Consider the following 15,097-nt stretch of genomic DNA (forward strand, 5'->3'; position numbering starts at 1 on the left):
ATGGCACCAAAAGGCGGTTACAGGAAAATCTCTGGTGATGAAGATAAAAAAATCAGTTTTGTATCTTCTCTTTTTTTTCGTTGGATGAACGGAGTCCTCAAGGAGGGCAGTCAAAGACCTTTGGATCAAAATGACTTTTTACCCTTGTCAGACGAGAACTCTGGCCGTTTTGTCACCGACAAGCTTCAGAAGATCTGGAAGAGCGAGAAACATCATTGCAAGATGAATGGGAAACGGCCCAGACTTTGGAAAAGCGTGTTTGATATGCTTTCTGTCAAAGATGTTATCATCATTTTGACGGGGAATGTATTGTTTACAACTTCTCGCCTTCTCCTTCCTCTTTTTCTCGGGTATCTTGTTTCTAAGCTTATGTCAACTGAGGCAGAGAATACTTATCGGCTCTACGCCTGCGCGTTAGCTATGTGTCTCAATGGTTTGATCGGTGGTCTTGGTATGCACCAGCAAGACTACAGATGTGAAATATTGGGGATCAAAATAGGAAGCGCCCTGAGGGGACTTGTGTACCACAAGGTAGGCACGATCCTAAAGAGTATTCTATACATTTTTCAAAGGCTCAACCGATTTTTCTAATTCTCTAAACACCCAAATCAAGCCGAACAAACTCGAACACATTTATTCATGTGATAAAGAATGATTTTTTACAGAAATCTGATCGATTACAATCAGCTATGCCATATGGAGACCCAGGAGTAAAGGGTTATTAAACATCATCGCTTGCTTCTGCGAGAGCAAGCAATCCTACTCACCAACAAAAGCATCGAAGAAACAAACAGTTAATTAACCAGCAGTTAATGGGGAAGTAGGCTACAGAAATCATAACGTACAAGGCCGTGCTTTTCAGCGAGAATCAAAATGAAGCCTGAGTTGTTGCTCTTTTTACACATTTTAAGATAATTTGGTAAAGGTTTGGATACTCTCGTCTCCAAACGCAACCACGGATATCTTTATGCCGGTGATTAATTAAAATCATATGGTTTATGGAACAAAATCTCTCCTTTAATGTCTAATCTGTACTCTCTTTCAGACGCTTCTACTCAGCAAGCAGACGTTACTGAAATTTACTGCAGGACGCTTATTCGACCTGATATCCAATGATGTTAAAAGAATGGAAGAAGAGACAGTCAAGTTTTTTGTCTTAGCCGTTTTGGCAGTCCCTGCTTTTGCAGGGGCAATATTCCTTATCTACAATTTGATTGGTTGGCAGGCTGTTACGGGTGTGTTCCTCCTGTGTATTCTCATGCCATACTTTACCATCTTGTCCTATGCTAATGCTAAACTGCGTTTGCGCACAGCTGTAGTATCTGATCAGCGAATCTCCTTAATGAATCAAGTAGTTTCCGGGATCCGGGCGGTCAAAACACATGCGTGGGAGGACGAATATGGAGGAAAGATAAAACATGTAAGAAGGTAAGGTAAACTGTCAGTTTTTAACAAAAGTAGGCTAAAACAACTATCTTTATTCATTCCCTTAATTGTTGACCCAAATTATTCAAAATCCACAAATATGGTTTGTCTCAATTGAGAGCTTTATTAGCTAAGTAATTTAAACCAGCCAAAAAAACAAAAAAGCTTTGGACCGCGGTATGAGCCAATCAGAATTCCTCTTTTCAAAAAGAGTAAGTGTCTCATATAACCCATATCATAGCCGCAGGACTGGCCGGTCAGTTAAAAAATATCAGCATATACTGAGTAGATAGTGTTGAAAGTGCACTCTGATACATAATTGGCTACTCAAACTCTGAATAGCCTTTTCAATTCACCTTCGAGCTACTCGCGTGGGATTTGCGCCCGAAAATATTGTAATCGTTTTTACCCTTAGTGTCGATGAAAGGGGGTTGGATATCACCTCCACTTCGGAGAATAATCGTTCATTATTATAGGTAGAACATGTCAATGAATCTAATTTGACTTCATTTGGTATTATTTTTCATACGCTGTCGTAAGGTCGCAAGAGACGCTCTTTCACAAAGAACGACGAGGAAGGGTGCGGTTGCTGCCCGCTTACCTCGTTAATATTTCAAATTAGATATAACACTGAATGCCCACGCAACCTATGATAACCTTTTATCTTCAGAAATGAAATTAGCGTCATTTCCAAGAGGACAGCCATCCAGTCAAGTATCGATGCCTTGTTATACAGTGCAACACCACTGGCCACTCTGGTATCAGTAGTTACTATGGTGCTTACAGGCCAGACCCTCACGCCCGCCAATGTTTTCATGCTGCTGTCGTTTATGGGTGTTTTAAAATTTATTGGCATGTTGGTTATGACGTCTGGTCTAATGGTAACGTATGACGCCTACGTTTCCCTCGGAAGAATCGAAGAATTCCTTCTTTTGGAAAATCTTTTGGAAGCCTCAGAGAGTGGTAAAAGCAACGAGCCACAGCAAAAAGCGAAAAGGACCTCAGGTAGCCAAAGTCGCATTTACTTGGAAAAAGAAGCAGAAAATATGGAGAAAAGTTCCCTGTCTCGTGAAGCAACAGAATTAAGGCCTACTAATCTATGTGTAACAAATTTCAGCTACGCAAAAACGCATCGTGAAAACGAATTTATTCTTGAGGGTGTCAACTTCTTTGCACCTTCAAATAGTTTAACAGTCATCACTGGCCCGGTTGGAAGTGGTAAGTCTACTCTGCTCTCAGCGATCGCTGGTGAAATTTCGAACGCCAGTGGGACGATTGATTATCAAGGTTCTGTCATTTACTTGCCTCAGACTGCTTGGGTGTTCTCGGGAACGATAAAAGAAAACATTCTTTTTGGCCAGCCCTTCGAGGAGTCCAAGTACGAAAGAATAATCGACGTCTGCGCTCTGAAAGAAGACTTTCAGCGGCTACCTGATGGTGATCAAACAGTTGTTGGAGAACGCGGCGAGGTTCTGAGTGGAGGACAACAGGCGAGAGTAAGTTTAGCTCGTGCAGTTTATGCTGAAGGAGATATTTATCTATTGGATGATCCGCTGAGTGCTGTCGATTTTAAAGTTGGCCAACACATCTTTAACAAATGCATCAAAGATTTACTAGTGGATAAAATCGTTCTTCTCGTCTCGCATCAGCAACAGCACATGGAAAATGCTGATGAAGTGATTGTGTTGTACAAAAGGTGTATCCTCGACAAGGGACGCTTTACTGAGCTGCACGAAAAAGGTGTTATCAATTCAACCGTTGACCCACTCTATGAAGCAGCTCTGAAGGACAAAACAGAGTCATCTTGGCCGTTCGGCTCGGAAGATAAGGAGCAACACGATGATGCTGAAAAGTGCAAGAAAATACATCCTCTGCCTAATGAAGCGAGGAGTTTGGAGATAGCAAAGGAGGATCGTACAGTCGGAGTTGTGACATCCAGGCTTTATTGGGACTATTTCAGAAGTGGAGCACATCCTTTGATGATAACTGGAATGGTTGGTTTAAGTCTCATAACACAAGGTAAACTTATTATTAGGTTGAGTTAGAAACCTTGGGTCAGGCCCTAACAGGGAATACAGCAACCATTTTTCTATATTTCTTTTATTCTACTTCGTGCAAATCATTTGACAATGGCTATGCTTTTAACCAACAATACACGTTGTTTTTAGATTAGATGGTAGAGTTAAGAGACACTGCACAAATATCTGACCATGTTCCCGATATCTCATTTGCTCCTACAAGCACGAGGCAAGTACGAGTCGAACGTGAATAGCGAGTCACGTCCTCGCGTTTGCATTGCACTTGCCTCCACTCGCTTGAAAAAGGTAATAACTGAAAACTAATCGCTCTACAAACTAACTTTCTGAGACCGAATGTAGTTTTCTAACAATATTTAGGTGTAACATGGTTGACTGCTTTATTTATTCTGTGACGTTGTGGTGCTTGCATAAACATCCCCAAGATATTAACGGTAGTAGCTAATCAAGGCTAGTTGTGTCTAGGCCCAATAAATCTTACAATGTACAACCGAGTGATCATATAGAAATACATTTCAACCACTACATATTAATGTTGTTTCTTTCAGCCATTATAGTTGCTCCAGACTTGTGGCTTTCGTTTCTTGCAAGGCTAAACCAAGAGGATCAGAAGAACAAGACTTATCTATCTGTCTTCGCCTGTCTGGTTGGCGCGTGTTTTATATTTACTATCGTTCGGGCTTATGGATTCTTCCATGTTTGTCTAAAGTGCGCCGAGCGCCTTCACGATAAAATGCTTGTGGCCATTTTACAAGCACCTGTCCTGTTCTTTGATTCAAATCCAGTGGGAAGAATCCTAAATCGCTTCTCCAATGATATTGGCTGCGTAGATGAGTTGTTACCTAAAACATTCCTGGCGGCAATGCAGATGCTCTTGGTGATATTTGCCCAAATTCTGGTAACAGTTGCCACAAATGTTTGGCTGGTGTTTCTTGTTGTTCCAATTTCCGTGCTGGTCGGTTTTCTATCCAATTATTACTTGAAGACTGCCAGAGAACTAAAGAGGTTGGAGTCGATATCCCGAAGCCCAGTGTTTGCTCATTTTTCGGAGACCCTGATAGGACTGGACACGATTCGTACGAGAGGAAGACAGAGAGATTTTGTGGATGCACTGTACAGGTATGTTAGAGACATTGATTCAGGGTGTGGTGCCAGAGCCAATAAATGCACAGGGCACAAATGACTCATTATTCCTCATTTTCAGTGAGCTGTTTATTTTTTATTTACCGGCAATACACGCAATTGCATCACGCTTTCTTTTGTAATCCTATCTGGTATGTGCTAAGACACTGGTCAGCGGGCAGTGGACCTTTCCGTACAAGGCACGGTTGCGAAACGAAGTTATCCAGTGGTGAGACTACAGTACTTGCTCTGTGGGGTTTTCGTTCTTCTGATGGGATTTCAACAGACTCATAATAGGAACGGTCAATCAACAAGATCGCGGGATGCAGAAATTTCACGATTAGTCAAAAGTGTAGCAAATGTATCGAACGCGATTGGTTATCACCAGCCCGATTAGAGAACTAATAGGACAGTGTAAGTGTCATGACGAGTCATGCCCGCGTGTAAGTGTATGCGCGCGCTGTTGTCGGGAATTTCGCGGTTTTTTTAATGAAAACGTATAACTGTTGTCTAGTTTCTTTCTTTACTTTGTCATAGTTTTGATTAATTGGTAAGAGAACGTCATGTCGTCCAATTTTGTCTTTAATAATACTCGTAATTAAAAATATCAGACTCCCGCTTCGCAGTCGTCCTTTGTTAATCTTTCGTATATTCACTGACCGAATTGGACTCCATTATGAGTTTCTCCTTCTGATAAATGTTATACTTAGTATAAGAGATATAGTTGTGATAGTGAACAATTAAGAATTGGTTTTTTTGAGAATTTACCATTTTTAATGGAAGAGTATCCATATCGTTAAAAAATTCGGCTTTAGCGGTTCTCACTTCATCTCGACGAATGGAGCATACCTAAGAATAAGATGTGGTTACGGAAAAGATCTTTCGGATACTTAGCTAGAGGCTTACGGATGTTGATTGGAGAGTAACATCTTTTTGAGAGGGTGGGGTGTCGGGCAGAATTTGTTGAAGGACTCCATTACATTGTCAGACCAAAGGAGACACTGGTCTCACTTCAGTTTGCAGATCCGATGTAATCTATTTGAATTTTTTTTCGGAGTGATTGTCGTAAAAAAAATAATGCGATTTAACAACAACAAGCCAATCAGAGCAAAAGAGAAGATCACAATTAGTGACAGAGGACTTAACTTAAAAACAAGGAAACGGCATTGAACGTTGACAAACGCGTTCGACTAATAGGTTGGTTTTGCGCAAGTTTGCTGGACCAATCACTTAGCAAAGTAATAGAAAGCTCATACAATCCGGTTTATTGTCAACAGGCCACTAAAAAATCACTCTATTATTAAAACTTATTATGATTAAAACTCGTCCCCTCAGATATCAAGATGTTCATAATCAGGCGTACATTATGGTGATGGCCAGCGGTAGGTGGCTCGGTGCACGTTTGGATTGTCTCGCTTCCTTCCTCCTCGGTGCAGTTGCTCTGGCTGCAATCTTGGTATCTCAAGATGCTGGTAAGCTCAAGATTCTTAGTAAGGAACATTTTTTAATCTTTCTATGTAAAGAAAGAATTTATACAGTCGTGTATAAACACAGCATGAATAACTGAATAATTTTATGAAATAGGTGTAAATATACGTGCTCTGTCATCAACGGGTGGTTTCTAAACACAACAGAAAAGTTAGAGTCACTCGGCTGGCTTAAGTGCTAAGCAAAGTTTGAAATGTCTTGTATGATTTAAAAAGGGAAACTCGTGTTGATAACTCCTCTGCGCCTGCTAAGCTTGGAGTCAAAACAACGACGCTGAGAAAGATGTAAAAAAGACGCGTTATTTATTCTCTCCTTTTAAGTGACTGCCTGGACCAAGCTAGGTAACGTAGCCTTGTAAAGTTTTTCCTTTCGTCATATGTTTTGAGCTATCGAGAGAAAACAAGTCCGGAATTTATAGATTAAAGTTCAATTTTTCTTTTCAGCTTACGCTGGTCTCGCTCTTGTTTACGTCATCCAAACTCTGAGCTCGACTCAATACGCTGTTAGAAAAACCTCTGAAGTGGAAAACTACATGACGTCAGTTGAGCGAGTTATGACCTACACCCAACTCGATCAGGAGCCTGGATACGGGGAAGAACGAGCACCACCAAAAGACTGGCCTCGGAGAGGAAGTATTGTGTTGAGAGATGTATCATTGACATACTATCCGGGCGGACCTCAAGTGCTGAAGAACATCAATCTTAACGTCAAAGGAGGAGCAAAGATCGGAGTTGCCGGCCGTACGGGAGCCGGGAAGTCATCTTTTGTAGCAGCTCTCATGCGCATGCCTGATGCTGATGGGAAGATAATCATCGACGATATTCCAATTAAAGAGATAGGCCTCCAGCAAGCCCGACGAGGTATCTCGATTCTTGGCCAAAGTCCTGTTCTTTTTAGCGGATCTTTGAGGAAAAATCTCGATATTTTAGACAAGTTTGAAGACGCTGAATTATGGCAGGCTTTAGAGGATGTGCAACTGAAAGATTTTGTCGAGAGGCTCGAGGCCAAGCTGGATCACGAACTTCTGGAACATGGCGCTAATGTGAGTGTCGGAGAGCGGCAGTTAATTTGCTTGGCTCGTGTGCTGCTACAGCGAAGTAAAATCGTCATCTTGGACGAGCCAACTGCGCATGTTGACCCAAACACAGAGCAGACGATTTGGAATGTAGTGCGGGAAAAATTGAAGGAGTACACTGTGATCACTATAGCTCACCGTTTGAACACGATAAAAGACTGCGAGAAGATTCTGGTCTTGAAAGATGGAGAAGTTAAAGGATTTGACAGTTGTGACTCAATAATAAACATTAAGTGAGATGCGGTCTATTATATTGTGCGGTTTATAATCTTCTCCAGAGCTGGCATTTGATGTTATTGTTCGGTTCTGGCTCCTTTATACTCCTATGCATCCTTAAAATCTCTCTCGCTGTCATGCTTTGGGGTGTCAGGCAATGTCCAATTTGCCGTGGGTCTGTTCTATGATATATAGATTTAGCCAACCTAAAAGCGGAGCTCGCATTTTTTTTCCTGCACGTCTCAAGGGCACAACACCTTGCCCCGGCCAGGACTAGAAACCGAGTCGTCCGACTCGGAGCCCAGTGCACTGACCACTGGGCTACTGAACAAAGCCGTGGTGTTGGCTTGCCCGCGGTACAGATGACCACGTATGTTGAAAGTAGCACCTTGTACGGTTGTACGGTCGTACGGTCGTACATCCAAATTTTTTCGGCCTGATGGGTTACTACTATTTTGTATAATTATGGGGCTACGCTTTGCGAGCTTCGCTATTAAATCACAGACGAAGTCATAATGTGGTAAGAACAGCAAAACGGCACACTAGGCGCAGGCAAGTGTGTCACTGCAGTTCCAACTGCTCTATGACCTCCTCTGTGATCTATTAATGAACAGACCCACCGTAACATAGATAACATTTATTTTATGTAATAAACAAAGCAAATTTTTTTTCATGTGGACGTCACTTATCCGTCTGTCCCCCAACTGATCATAAGTAAAAGACCAATGGAGATGCCCTGGGAACGACTTACGAGCGCCACTTACCACCCAACGCAATGCGCACAAGAAACAAGATAACAGTTTATTCAGAAATAGAAAACTGTTCAGCAGTCTAGCTATGAGCAGATTTAGGGTCCGATATCAGAGAGTAACAGGTTGTCACGTCAACATTCGCTTTGGGTATAAATTTAGATCTCCTCGGATGAGCATGTCAGCATTTACGTTGGGTAAAAATTAAGATCTCCAGCTTGATCATCCTGTTACGCGTGGAAACATCAAATGTTACTCACATATTCAGATAATTACCTGAATCAAAAGTTATATATTTTTGAATAACCTGCTTCCTTGAATTGTGCTCCAGAAATAATAAATGGCATGAGAAATGAAACTTTGTCTTGAATGTTAATTGCAACGGCAATCAAAACACCTGCGAAGCTATAACAACAATTACCTCTCCATGTAAACAAACCATAATGAAGCATGACAAGAATAAATTAATCTCACCCAGTTTGAATGTAGAATCCAAAATCTAATTACCGAAGCTTAGTAACCAGACATCAGATCGGACGCGAACATCGGACACCTTTTTCAAATGTTCCCGCAGATAAGCCGCACCCACAATTTCTAGCGATGATTTTTGGAAAAAGGTGCGGCTTATCTGCGGGTTTTTATGGTAACTTACTGGTGAATAGGAAAAAGTTCAAAGCATTTTCACTGCTTCTGTCGTTCTAAATATTACATGTCAGTCACGCCACCAATTTCCCCTTTAACCCCTAAGAGTGACTAGCATCTAATTTCTCCCTATAATATCACCTCTGAATCATTCATTTAGGTCATGAGAAGAAAGGAAATGATCATCAACTAAAGAAGCTCTTGATTGTTAAACAAATTCTCCTTGTCAGAACCTTAGGAAATGTATGGAGAATGGTATGGAGAATATGCATAATGATCTTAGGGTGTGAAGGGTTAAGTGTGTTTTTTTTATGATGTGTACTTTTTCTTATGGACATCTAATTTTAGTATCTATCTTTTACCAGCTGACATATGAGAAGAATCAATTCCCCATTAGTAATTTGACACGTTGCAGGCAAGCCCTACAACTGATTACATTCTATTTGATAAAAAAACATGAAGGGCAATAGAGGAAATTAGCTGACACAATTCAAGTTTTCCTTCGCAAGTATTTTGTGATGTTTTTATCTATGATATGGTAAAATTTACAGTTTCCCTCATTTCACTGTCTTCTTTTCTTCTTCTCCTTTTCTTTTCTTTTTTTTTTACCTTTCTTCAGTAGGGCTTTCTCGGCATCGCTAAGGGACCTAGAAGATAAATTAATAACCCAGTTAGTTTTGTCAACATACGGTGTATCAACCGGTGACACAGCCGCCTGTATCTACGTGTAGCCAGGCTACGTGGACGATACCTTTACCATCCTGGATCGCGGAAAAGTGGATGTCTTCTTACAGCATCTAAACAACCAGCAGCCTTCCATCCGCTTCACCATGGAAACAAGAGAATGACAAAAAAAACTCGCCTTCCATCTGTCATCTGTTCTGGTTTCTACTGATTATCCTTTTTTCTTTCTTGCAGAAACTTATCGAGATCGGAAAACCAAAAAACAGTGCCGAACCCGTCAACGAGTTCAAGGCTACTGCGGTTTTACCTTATGTCAAAGGTCTGTCCGAACAGCTTCGCCGTTGCCTATCCCTGTGAATGCGGCAAGGTGGACAGCGGAGACAAAATTAAGGAGCACGATCGAGACAACCGACTCGCCCGTACCGAGACCGCCGCCGTTTCAGAGCATGCCCACAACACCGGACACAAGCCACTCTGGAACGAAATAAAGTTTATCGATCGTGACCCTTATTATTACATGCGCAGGGTCAAAGAGGCAATTTATGTAAGACTTCACCCTGACAACATCAACAGGGATAGTGGAATCGAAATTCCAGAAGCGTGGTTGCCCACGATCAAAAAACACAACAACAGGAGATCCGTGGGACAGCGGACCGCCGAGGGAGTAAATCACTGAGTGAAACAGGAAGGTTCGAAATGCACCAATCAGAGCAGTTGAAAGAAAAACTAATCACAGCAGAGCATCATGCTTTATAAGATCACACGAAGATTGGGAAAAACAAGGTTTGAATTTTTCTGGGCCTTAGCGTAAGAGAAAACCCAGATAAGACACGACTCACCTCCTTTTCTTTCTCAGATCCTTCGTGGTTCGCTTCTCTTTGTTGATGACCCCTTTTTAGTCTGTTTTCTGGAAACCCTTTATCCACGAACTTGAATTATAACAATTTCCTGCGGTTGAAAAAGCTTTAGTTCCGCCGGTGTGTTGCTTTGCGAGCTAATTAAAAGTTGCAAAGTACTGAGAATTACTGTAGAAATATAACATCAGCTATTTTGATCTCTCGCTCAAAACGCATGTTGCTAATTATTTGCTTCACATTTATTAGCCCACGTGAACCGCTCGTGTAATGCTTAACAGTGTGCACGCCGTACGCTGCGCTTAGTATCGGCACTGGAGTATGAGCACTTCATTGGGATCTACCGTTGTCTCCAGGCACTAGCGGGGTACCCTATTAACGCACACAATCGCGCCTGCGCATTACTTTCTCCTTGTCCCTTCCATTACGTACGTAATGGCTAAGATAGTGCCCGCAATGCAGTTAGCCGCGCATGCTAAAAGTAGCACCTTGTACGGAGGTCTGTACGGTGTCAACTCCAACTTGTTTCGGCCATGGGTTACTTCTATTTTGTATATCTATGGGGTTACGCTGCGCGCGCTGTGACCTCTGCTACTACAGTATCTCCCGGACATTTACCTCAAAGAGGAGTTCAAAGCTTCCAGAAGCCCCCCTTACCCTACCACACCCATTCACCTCTTACGAACAACGAACTTTGTGTCACACATTTAGTTGTCCTGACAACTGAGCACAAGCACGTTGAATCGGAAGCTTATTCTGTAAGAGTTTGATACACATTATTTTCCTAACGGAGTTTTCTGTAGCATCGTTCCTTTTCATTTCCTCAAACTAATGTCGCCGCAATGGCCGGCAAGCGAACCTTTATGTAAGAGGCAAGGTTGAAGAGCAAAGCTTTACGTATCCTCATCAACGGTAAGCCATGTTTTTACTAATTGGCCGTCTGAAAGAGATTCTAAAGTAATATTTTGAGTTTTAGCCCTTCGTCAGAGCGAAGAAATTCACCTATGAATGTCAATCAAATTAAGAATGATTAACGTATAGTACAGTTCCCAACACTCTAGCAAGCCACGAATTAATTTTCAGTGATTATTTTGTGGACGACAGCGCCTTCACCTTCAGAATACTACTTTTAAATCCAGGTTTATCTCCCGGAGTCAATTTAATTAGAATTTTTTGGCGAGTTTTCGTAAACAAAGTGGTCTATTGTGACAAAACATGGCGTTTTTGTCGTTTTCAAGCGGTAAACCTGTCTCGAGCGGTAAACCCGTTATTCCCCGTGGATAACCACCAAATACTGGTTCTACTCGGTATCTTAAATTGCGAATTTACTGCACCAAGGTTTTACAGATGTAGAATTACTGCATTTTGATGCCTGTTTCGTGACCAGATAACATGATAAGTTTATTATCATAAACATTTGGTTGAGGAGCCCTTGTCATGGTGAAAATTATCGTCGCACGCATTTGTCAAAGGGATGAATTAGCGCTTAAAGTTACTGGTCTGCTTATAAATTGAATACACTTCACTCTCAAAGTGCATCCCAGCAAAAGGGAGTACAATGATATCTACGGTATGACAGGGAAACCTTAGGAAAAGGGGAGGTTGAGCTATAATCGCTCCCACGGAAAGCAGTGATAAGTCTGGAGGGTGATGTCACTTTTGAGGAACGTTTTTGTTTTAAATTATTTTTATGCGGGGGAGTCCAGAATCAGTGCAAGTCAAGTTTAGTGCGATTGAAATTAAGGTCCAGTTTACTATTTTGCTAGAAAACTTTGAGGAGGACTTTAGACTTTTAATGAATGGTTTAACAAACTTATTAGAACGAAAGAATGTATGGCGCGGGACTATTTAGATAACAACTGAAGTCGAAAATTTCGATATGAACCATTAATTAAAGTCATATTGGGGTCCATTCTTCATTGGAAAAAACTTCCCGACAACATTTCCAAATTTTTTCTAGCCAACAAAAAAAAGGAACGAATGTTTTCCACTCACACTACAACGGTGGTCAACGGCGGCAGACAGATTCGAATGGACCTTGATCATGTAATTACCAAGAGCTTCGTTAAACCGCCAAAAAATTGAAAGAGCATTGATGAGAGCTTTTTCACTCTCTCGGAGAATTTGTCTACTAAAAAACCAAGTACATTTTTAGAATCGCATGACATTTCTAAACAAACACTCTGATCCTCTTTAGAGGTTTCAAGGAACCATTTAGTGGCACTTTGCAGAAAATTTCTGACTTTCGGGCATTTAGCCTTTACGTGACCGTGCCCGGCAATCTGATCAGAAGGGTCGACAACCGAACAATATTACAAGCTCGAAAAATTTGTCAACTAAAAGAGCAAGATAATTTTTGGAATCGCTAAACAATTCTGAGGAAGCATCTAATATTCCTACGAAGTTTGAAAGAACCTTAATTTCGGTGGAAATTCTGTGAACAATTCTGACTGCCGGGCATTTCGTCGTCTTGAGAGGTCGTTATTAAAACATGGAATGACCTAGATCTATCTAAAACCACCTACATCCACCTAAAATTACAAAAACCACCTGAAACCATGTTCCGAATATTATTTTTATCCTTTTGCCGGAGGCATTTTTGTGACAATTTTGTTGACAAATGTAAATACACGCGGAAAATGTTGTCTTGTTTTGCAGGTTCCCATTAATAGCGAAAACCAATACTATTGAAAATTAAGTCACTGTCTGCGACATTTGCCCATCCAACGGCTCGCATGAAAGTATTGGAAAAACACAAAGAGGGAAAAACACAAACAAAATTGTTTACTCAAGAGCAGCAGGAAGAACCTTAGGGCTTTTGGAGTAATATATAGACTACGCTTTCGAGGTCTGCTATTTTTAACGTCTGATAGAGTTCAACGGGACACCGGGTAGGTAGTGGGAAATTTGATGAGGTTGCGTAATATAACATCAGCTGTGATGTGTTTCATTGATACGGACGCTCTTACGGTGTCAAGTCCAAACATTTTTCGGCTTGATGGGTTACTACTATTTTGTATAACTATGGGACTACCTTTCGCGCGCTGCGAGCTCCGCTATCACAGTCTCTCCCCAACATTTTAAATCAAAGAGGAGTTCAAAGGCTCCAGGAGCCCCCCCTTACCCTACCACACCCTTATACCCCTTACGAACAGCGAGCTTAGTGTCACACACTTCGTTGTCCTGACGACTGAGCAAGAGCATGTTGAATCGGAAGCTTATTCTGTAAGAGTTTGATACACAATATTTTCCTAACGGAGTTTTCTGTAGCATCGCTCTTCTTCATTTCCTCAAACCAATGTCGCCGCAATGGCCGGCAAGCGAACCTTTATGTAAGAGGCAAGGTTGAAGAGCAAAGCTTTACGTATCCTCATCAACGGTAAGCCATGTTTTTACTAATTGGCCGTCTAAAAGAGATTCTAAAGTTACGTTTTGAGTTTTAGCCCTTCGTCAGAGCGAAGAAAATCACATATAAATGTAAATCAAATTAAGAATAATTAGCGTATCGTACAGTTCCCAACACTCTAGCAAAACCACGAAGTAATTGATAGTGATCATTTTGTGGACGACAGCGCCTTCACCTTCAGAATACTACTTTTAAATCCACGTTTATCTCCCAGAGTCAATTTTAGTAGAATTTTTGGTGGAGTTTTTGTAAACAGAGTGGTCTATTATGACAAAACATGGCGTTTTTTTGTCGTTTTCCAACGGTCAACCTATTTTAATCAATATAATATAAAATACTACTTTTAAATCCACGTTTATCTCCCAGACTCAATGTTAGTAGAATGTTTGGCGAGTTTTTGTTAACAAAGTGGTCTATTATAAGAAAACATGGCGTTTTTTTGTCGTTTTCCAACGGTAAACCCGTTATTCCCGTATGTAACCACTAAATACCGGCTCGACCCGGTATCTTAAATTGCGAGTTTACTGAGGCAAGATTTTACGGAAGTATACAAGCTGCATTTTGATGCTTGCTTCGTGAACAGAGAACATGATAAGTTTATTATCATCAACATTTGGTTTAGTGAAGAACCCCTCGTCATGATGAAAATTAGAGTCGCACGCATTTGTCAAAGGGATGAATTAGCGCTTAAAGTTACCGGTCTTCATGGTTCTTGGTTTCTGTGCTTATAAATCGAATACACTTCACTCTCAAAGTGCATCCCAGCAAAAGGGGAGTACAATGACATCTACGGTATGACAGGGAAACCTTAGGAAAAGGGGGGGTGAGTTATAATCGCTCCCACGGAAAGCAGTGATAAGTCTAGAGGGTGATGTCACTTTTGAGGAACGTTTTTGTTTTAAATTATTTTTATGCGGGGGAGTCTAGAATCAGTGCAAGTCAAGTTTAGTACGATTGGAAAAAAGGTCCAGTTCACTATTCTGCTAGAAAACTCTGAGCAGGACTTCAGACTTTTAATGAATGATTTGTCAAACTTACTAAAACGAAAGAATGTATGGCGCGGGACTATTCAGATAACAACTGAAGTCGAAAATGTCGATGTGAACCATTAATTAAAGTCATGCTGCGGTCCATTCTTCATTGGAAAAAATTTCCAGACAACATTTCCAATTGCAGAATACTATTTTTATCCTTTTGGGGAATTTTTGTGACAATTTTGTGACAAATACGCACGGGAAATGTTGTCTTGTTTTGCAGGTTCCCATGACGGCTTGCATGAAAGTATTAGAAATACACAAAGAGGGAAAAACACAAACAAAATTGTTTACACAGGAGCAGCAGCAAGAGCCTTAGGGCTTTTCGAGTAATATATAGACTACGTTTTCGAGGTCTGCTTTTTC

General features: G+C 41.1%; 1 protein-coding gene across 1 annotated transcript; it reads left to right on the top strand.

The window, feature by feature from the left end:
- On the top strand, nucleotides 1-7,531 carry LOC136279096 (ATP-binding cassette sub-family C member 4-like). The gene is made up of 6 exons (XM_066162528.1): nucleotides 1-531; nucleotides 1,046-1,428; nucleotides 2,096-3,444; nucleotides 4,010-4,580; nucleotides 5,919-6,055; nucleotides 6,515-7,531. Exons 1-6 carry the CDS (start codon nucleotides 1-3, stop codon nucleotides 7,381-7,383), a joined length of 3,840 nt encoding a protein of 1,279 aa, XP_066018625.1. The 3' UTR covers nucleotides 7,384-7,531.
- The last annotated feature ends 7,566 nt before the right edge of the window (nucleotides 7,532-15,097 follow it).

Source organism: Pocillopora verrucosa, chromosome 2 (assembly GCF_036669915.1).
Source record: "Pocillopora verrucosa isolate sample1 chromosome 2, ASM3666991v2, whole genome shotgun sequence".
In the NCBI taxonomy this organism is placed as follows: Eukaryota; Metazoa; Cnidaria; class Anthozoa; order Scleractinia; family Pocilloporidae; genus Pocillopora; species Pocillopora verrucosa.

What these genes read in the sequence shown, in the direction of transcription:
- LOC136279096 (XM_066162528.1), top strand. Translation starts at nt 1, where the DNA reads ATGGCACCAAAAGGCGGTTACAGGAAAATCTCTGGTGATGAAGATAAA. An exon ending in GGGGACTTGTGTACCACAAG is followed by an intron (nt 532 to 1,045) that starts GTAGGCACGATC and finishes ACTCTCTTTCAG; the next exon opens with ACGCTTCTACTCAGCAAGCA. An exon ending in AAGATAAAACATGTAAGAAG is followed by an intron (nt 1,429 to 2,095) that starts GTAAGGTAAACT and finishes TTTTATCTTCAG; the next exon opens with AAATGAAATTAGCGTCATTT.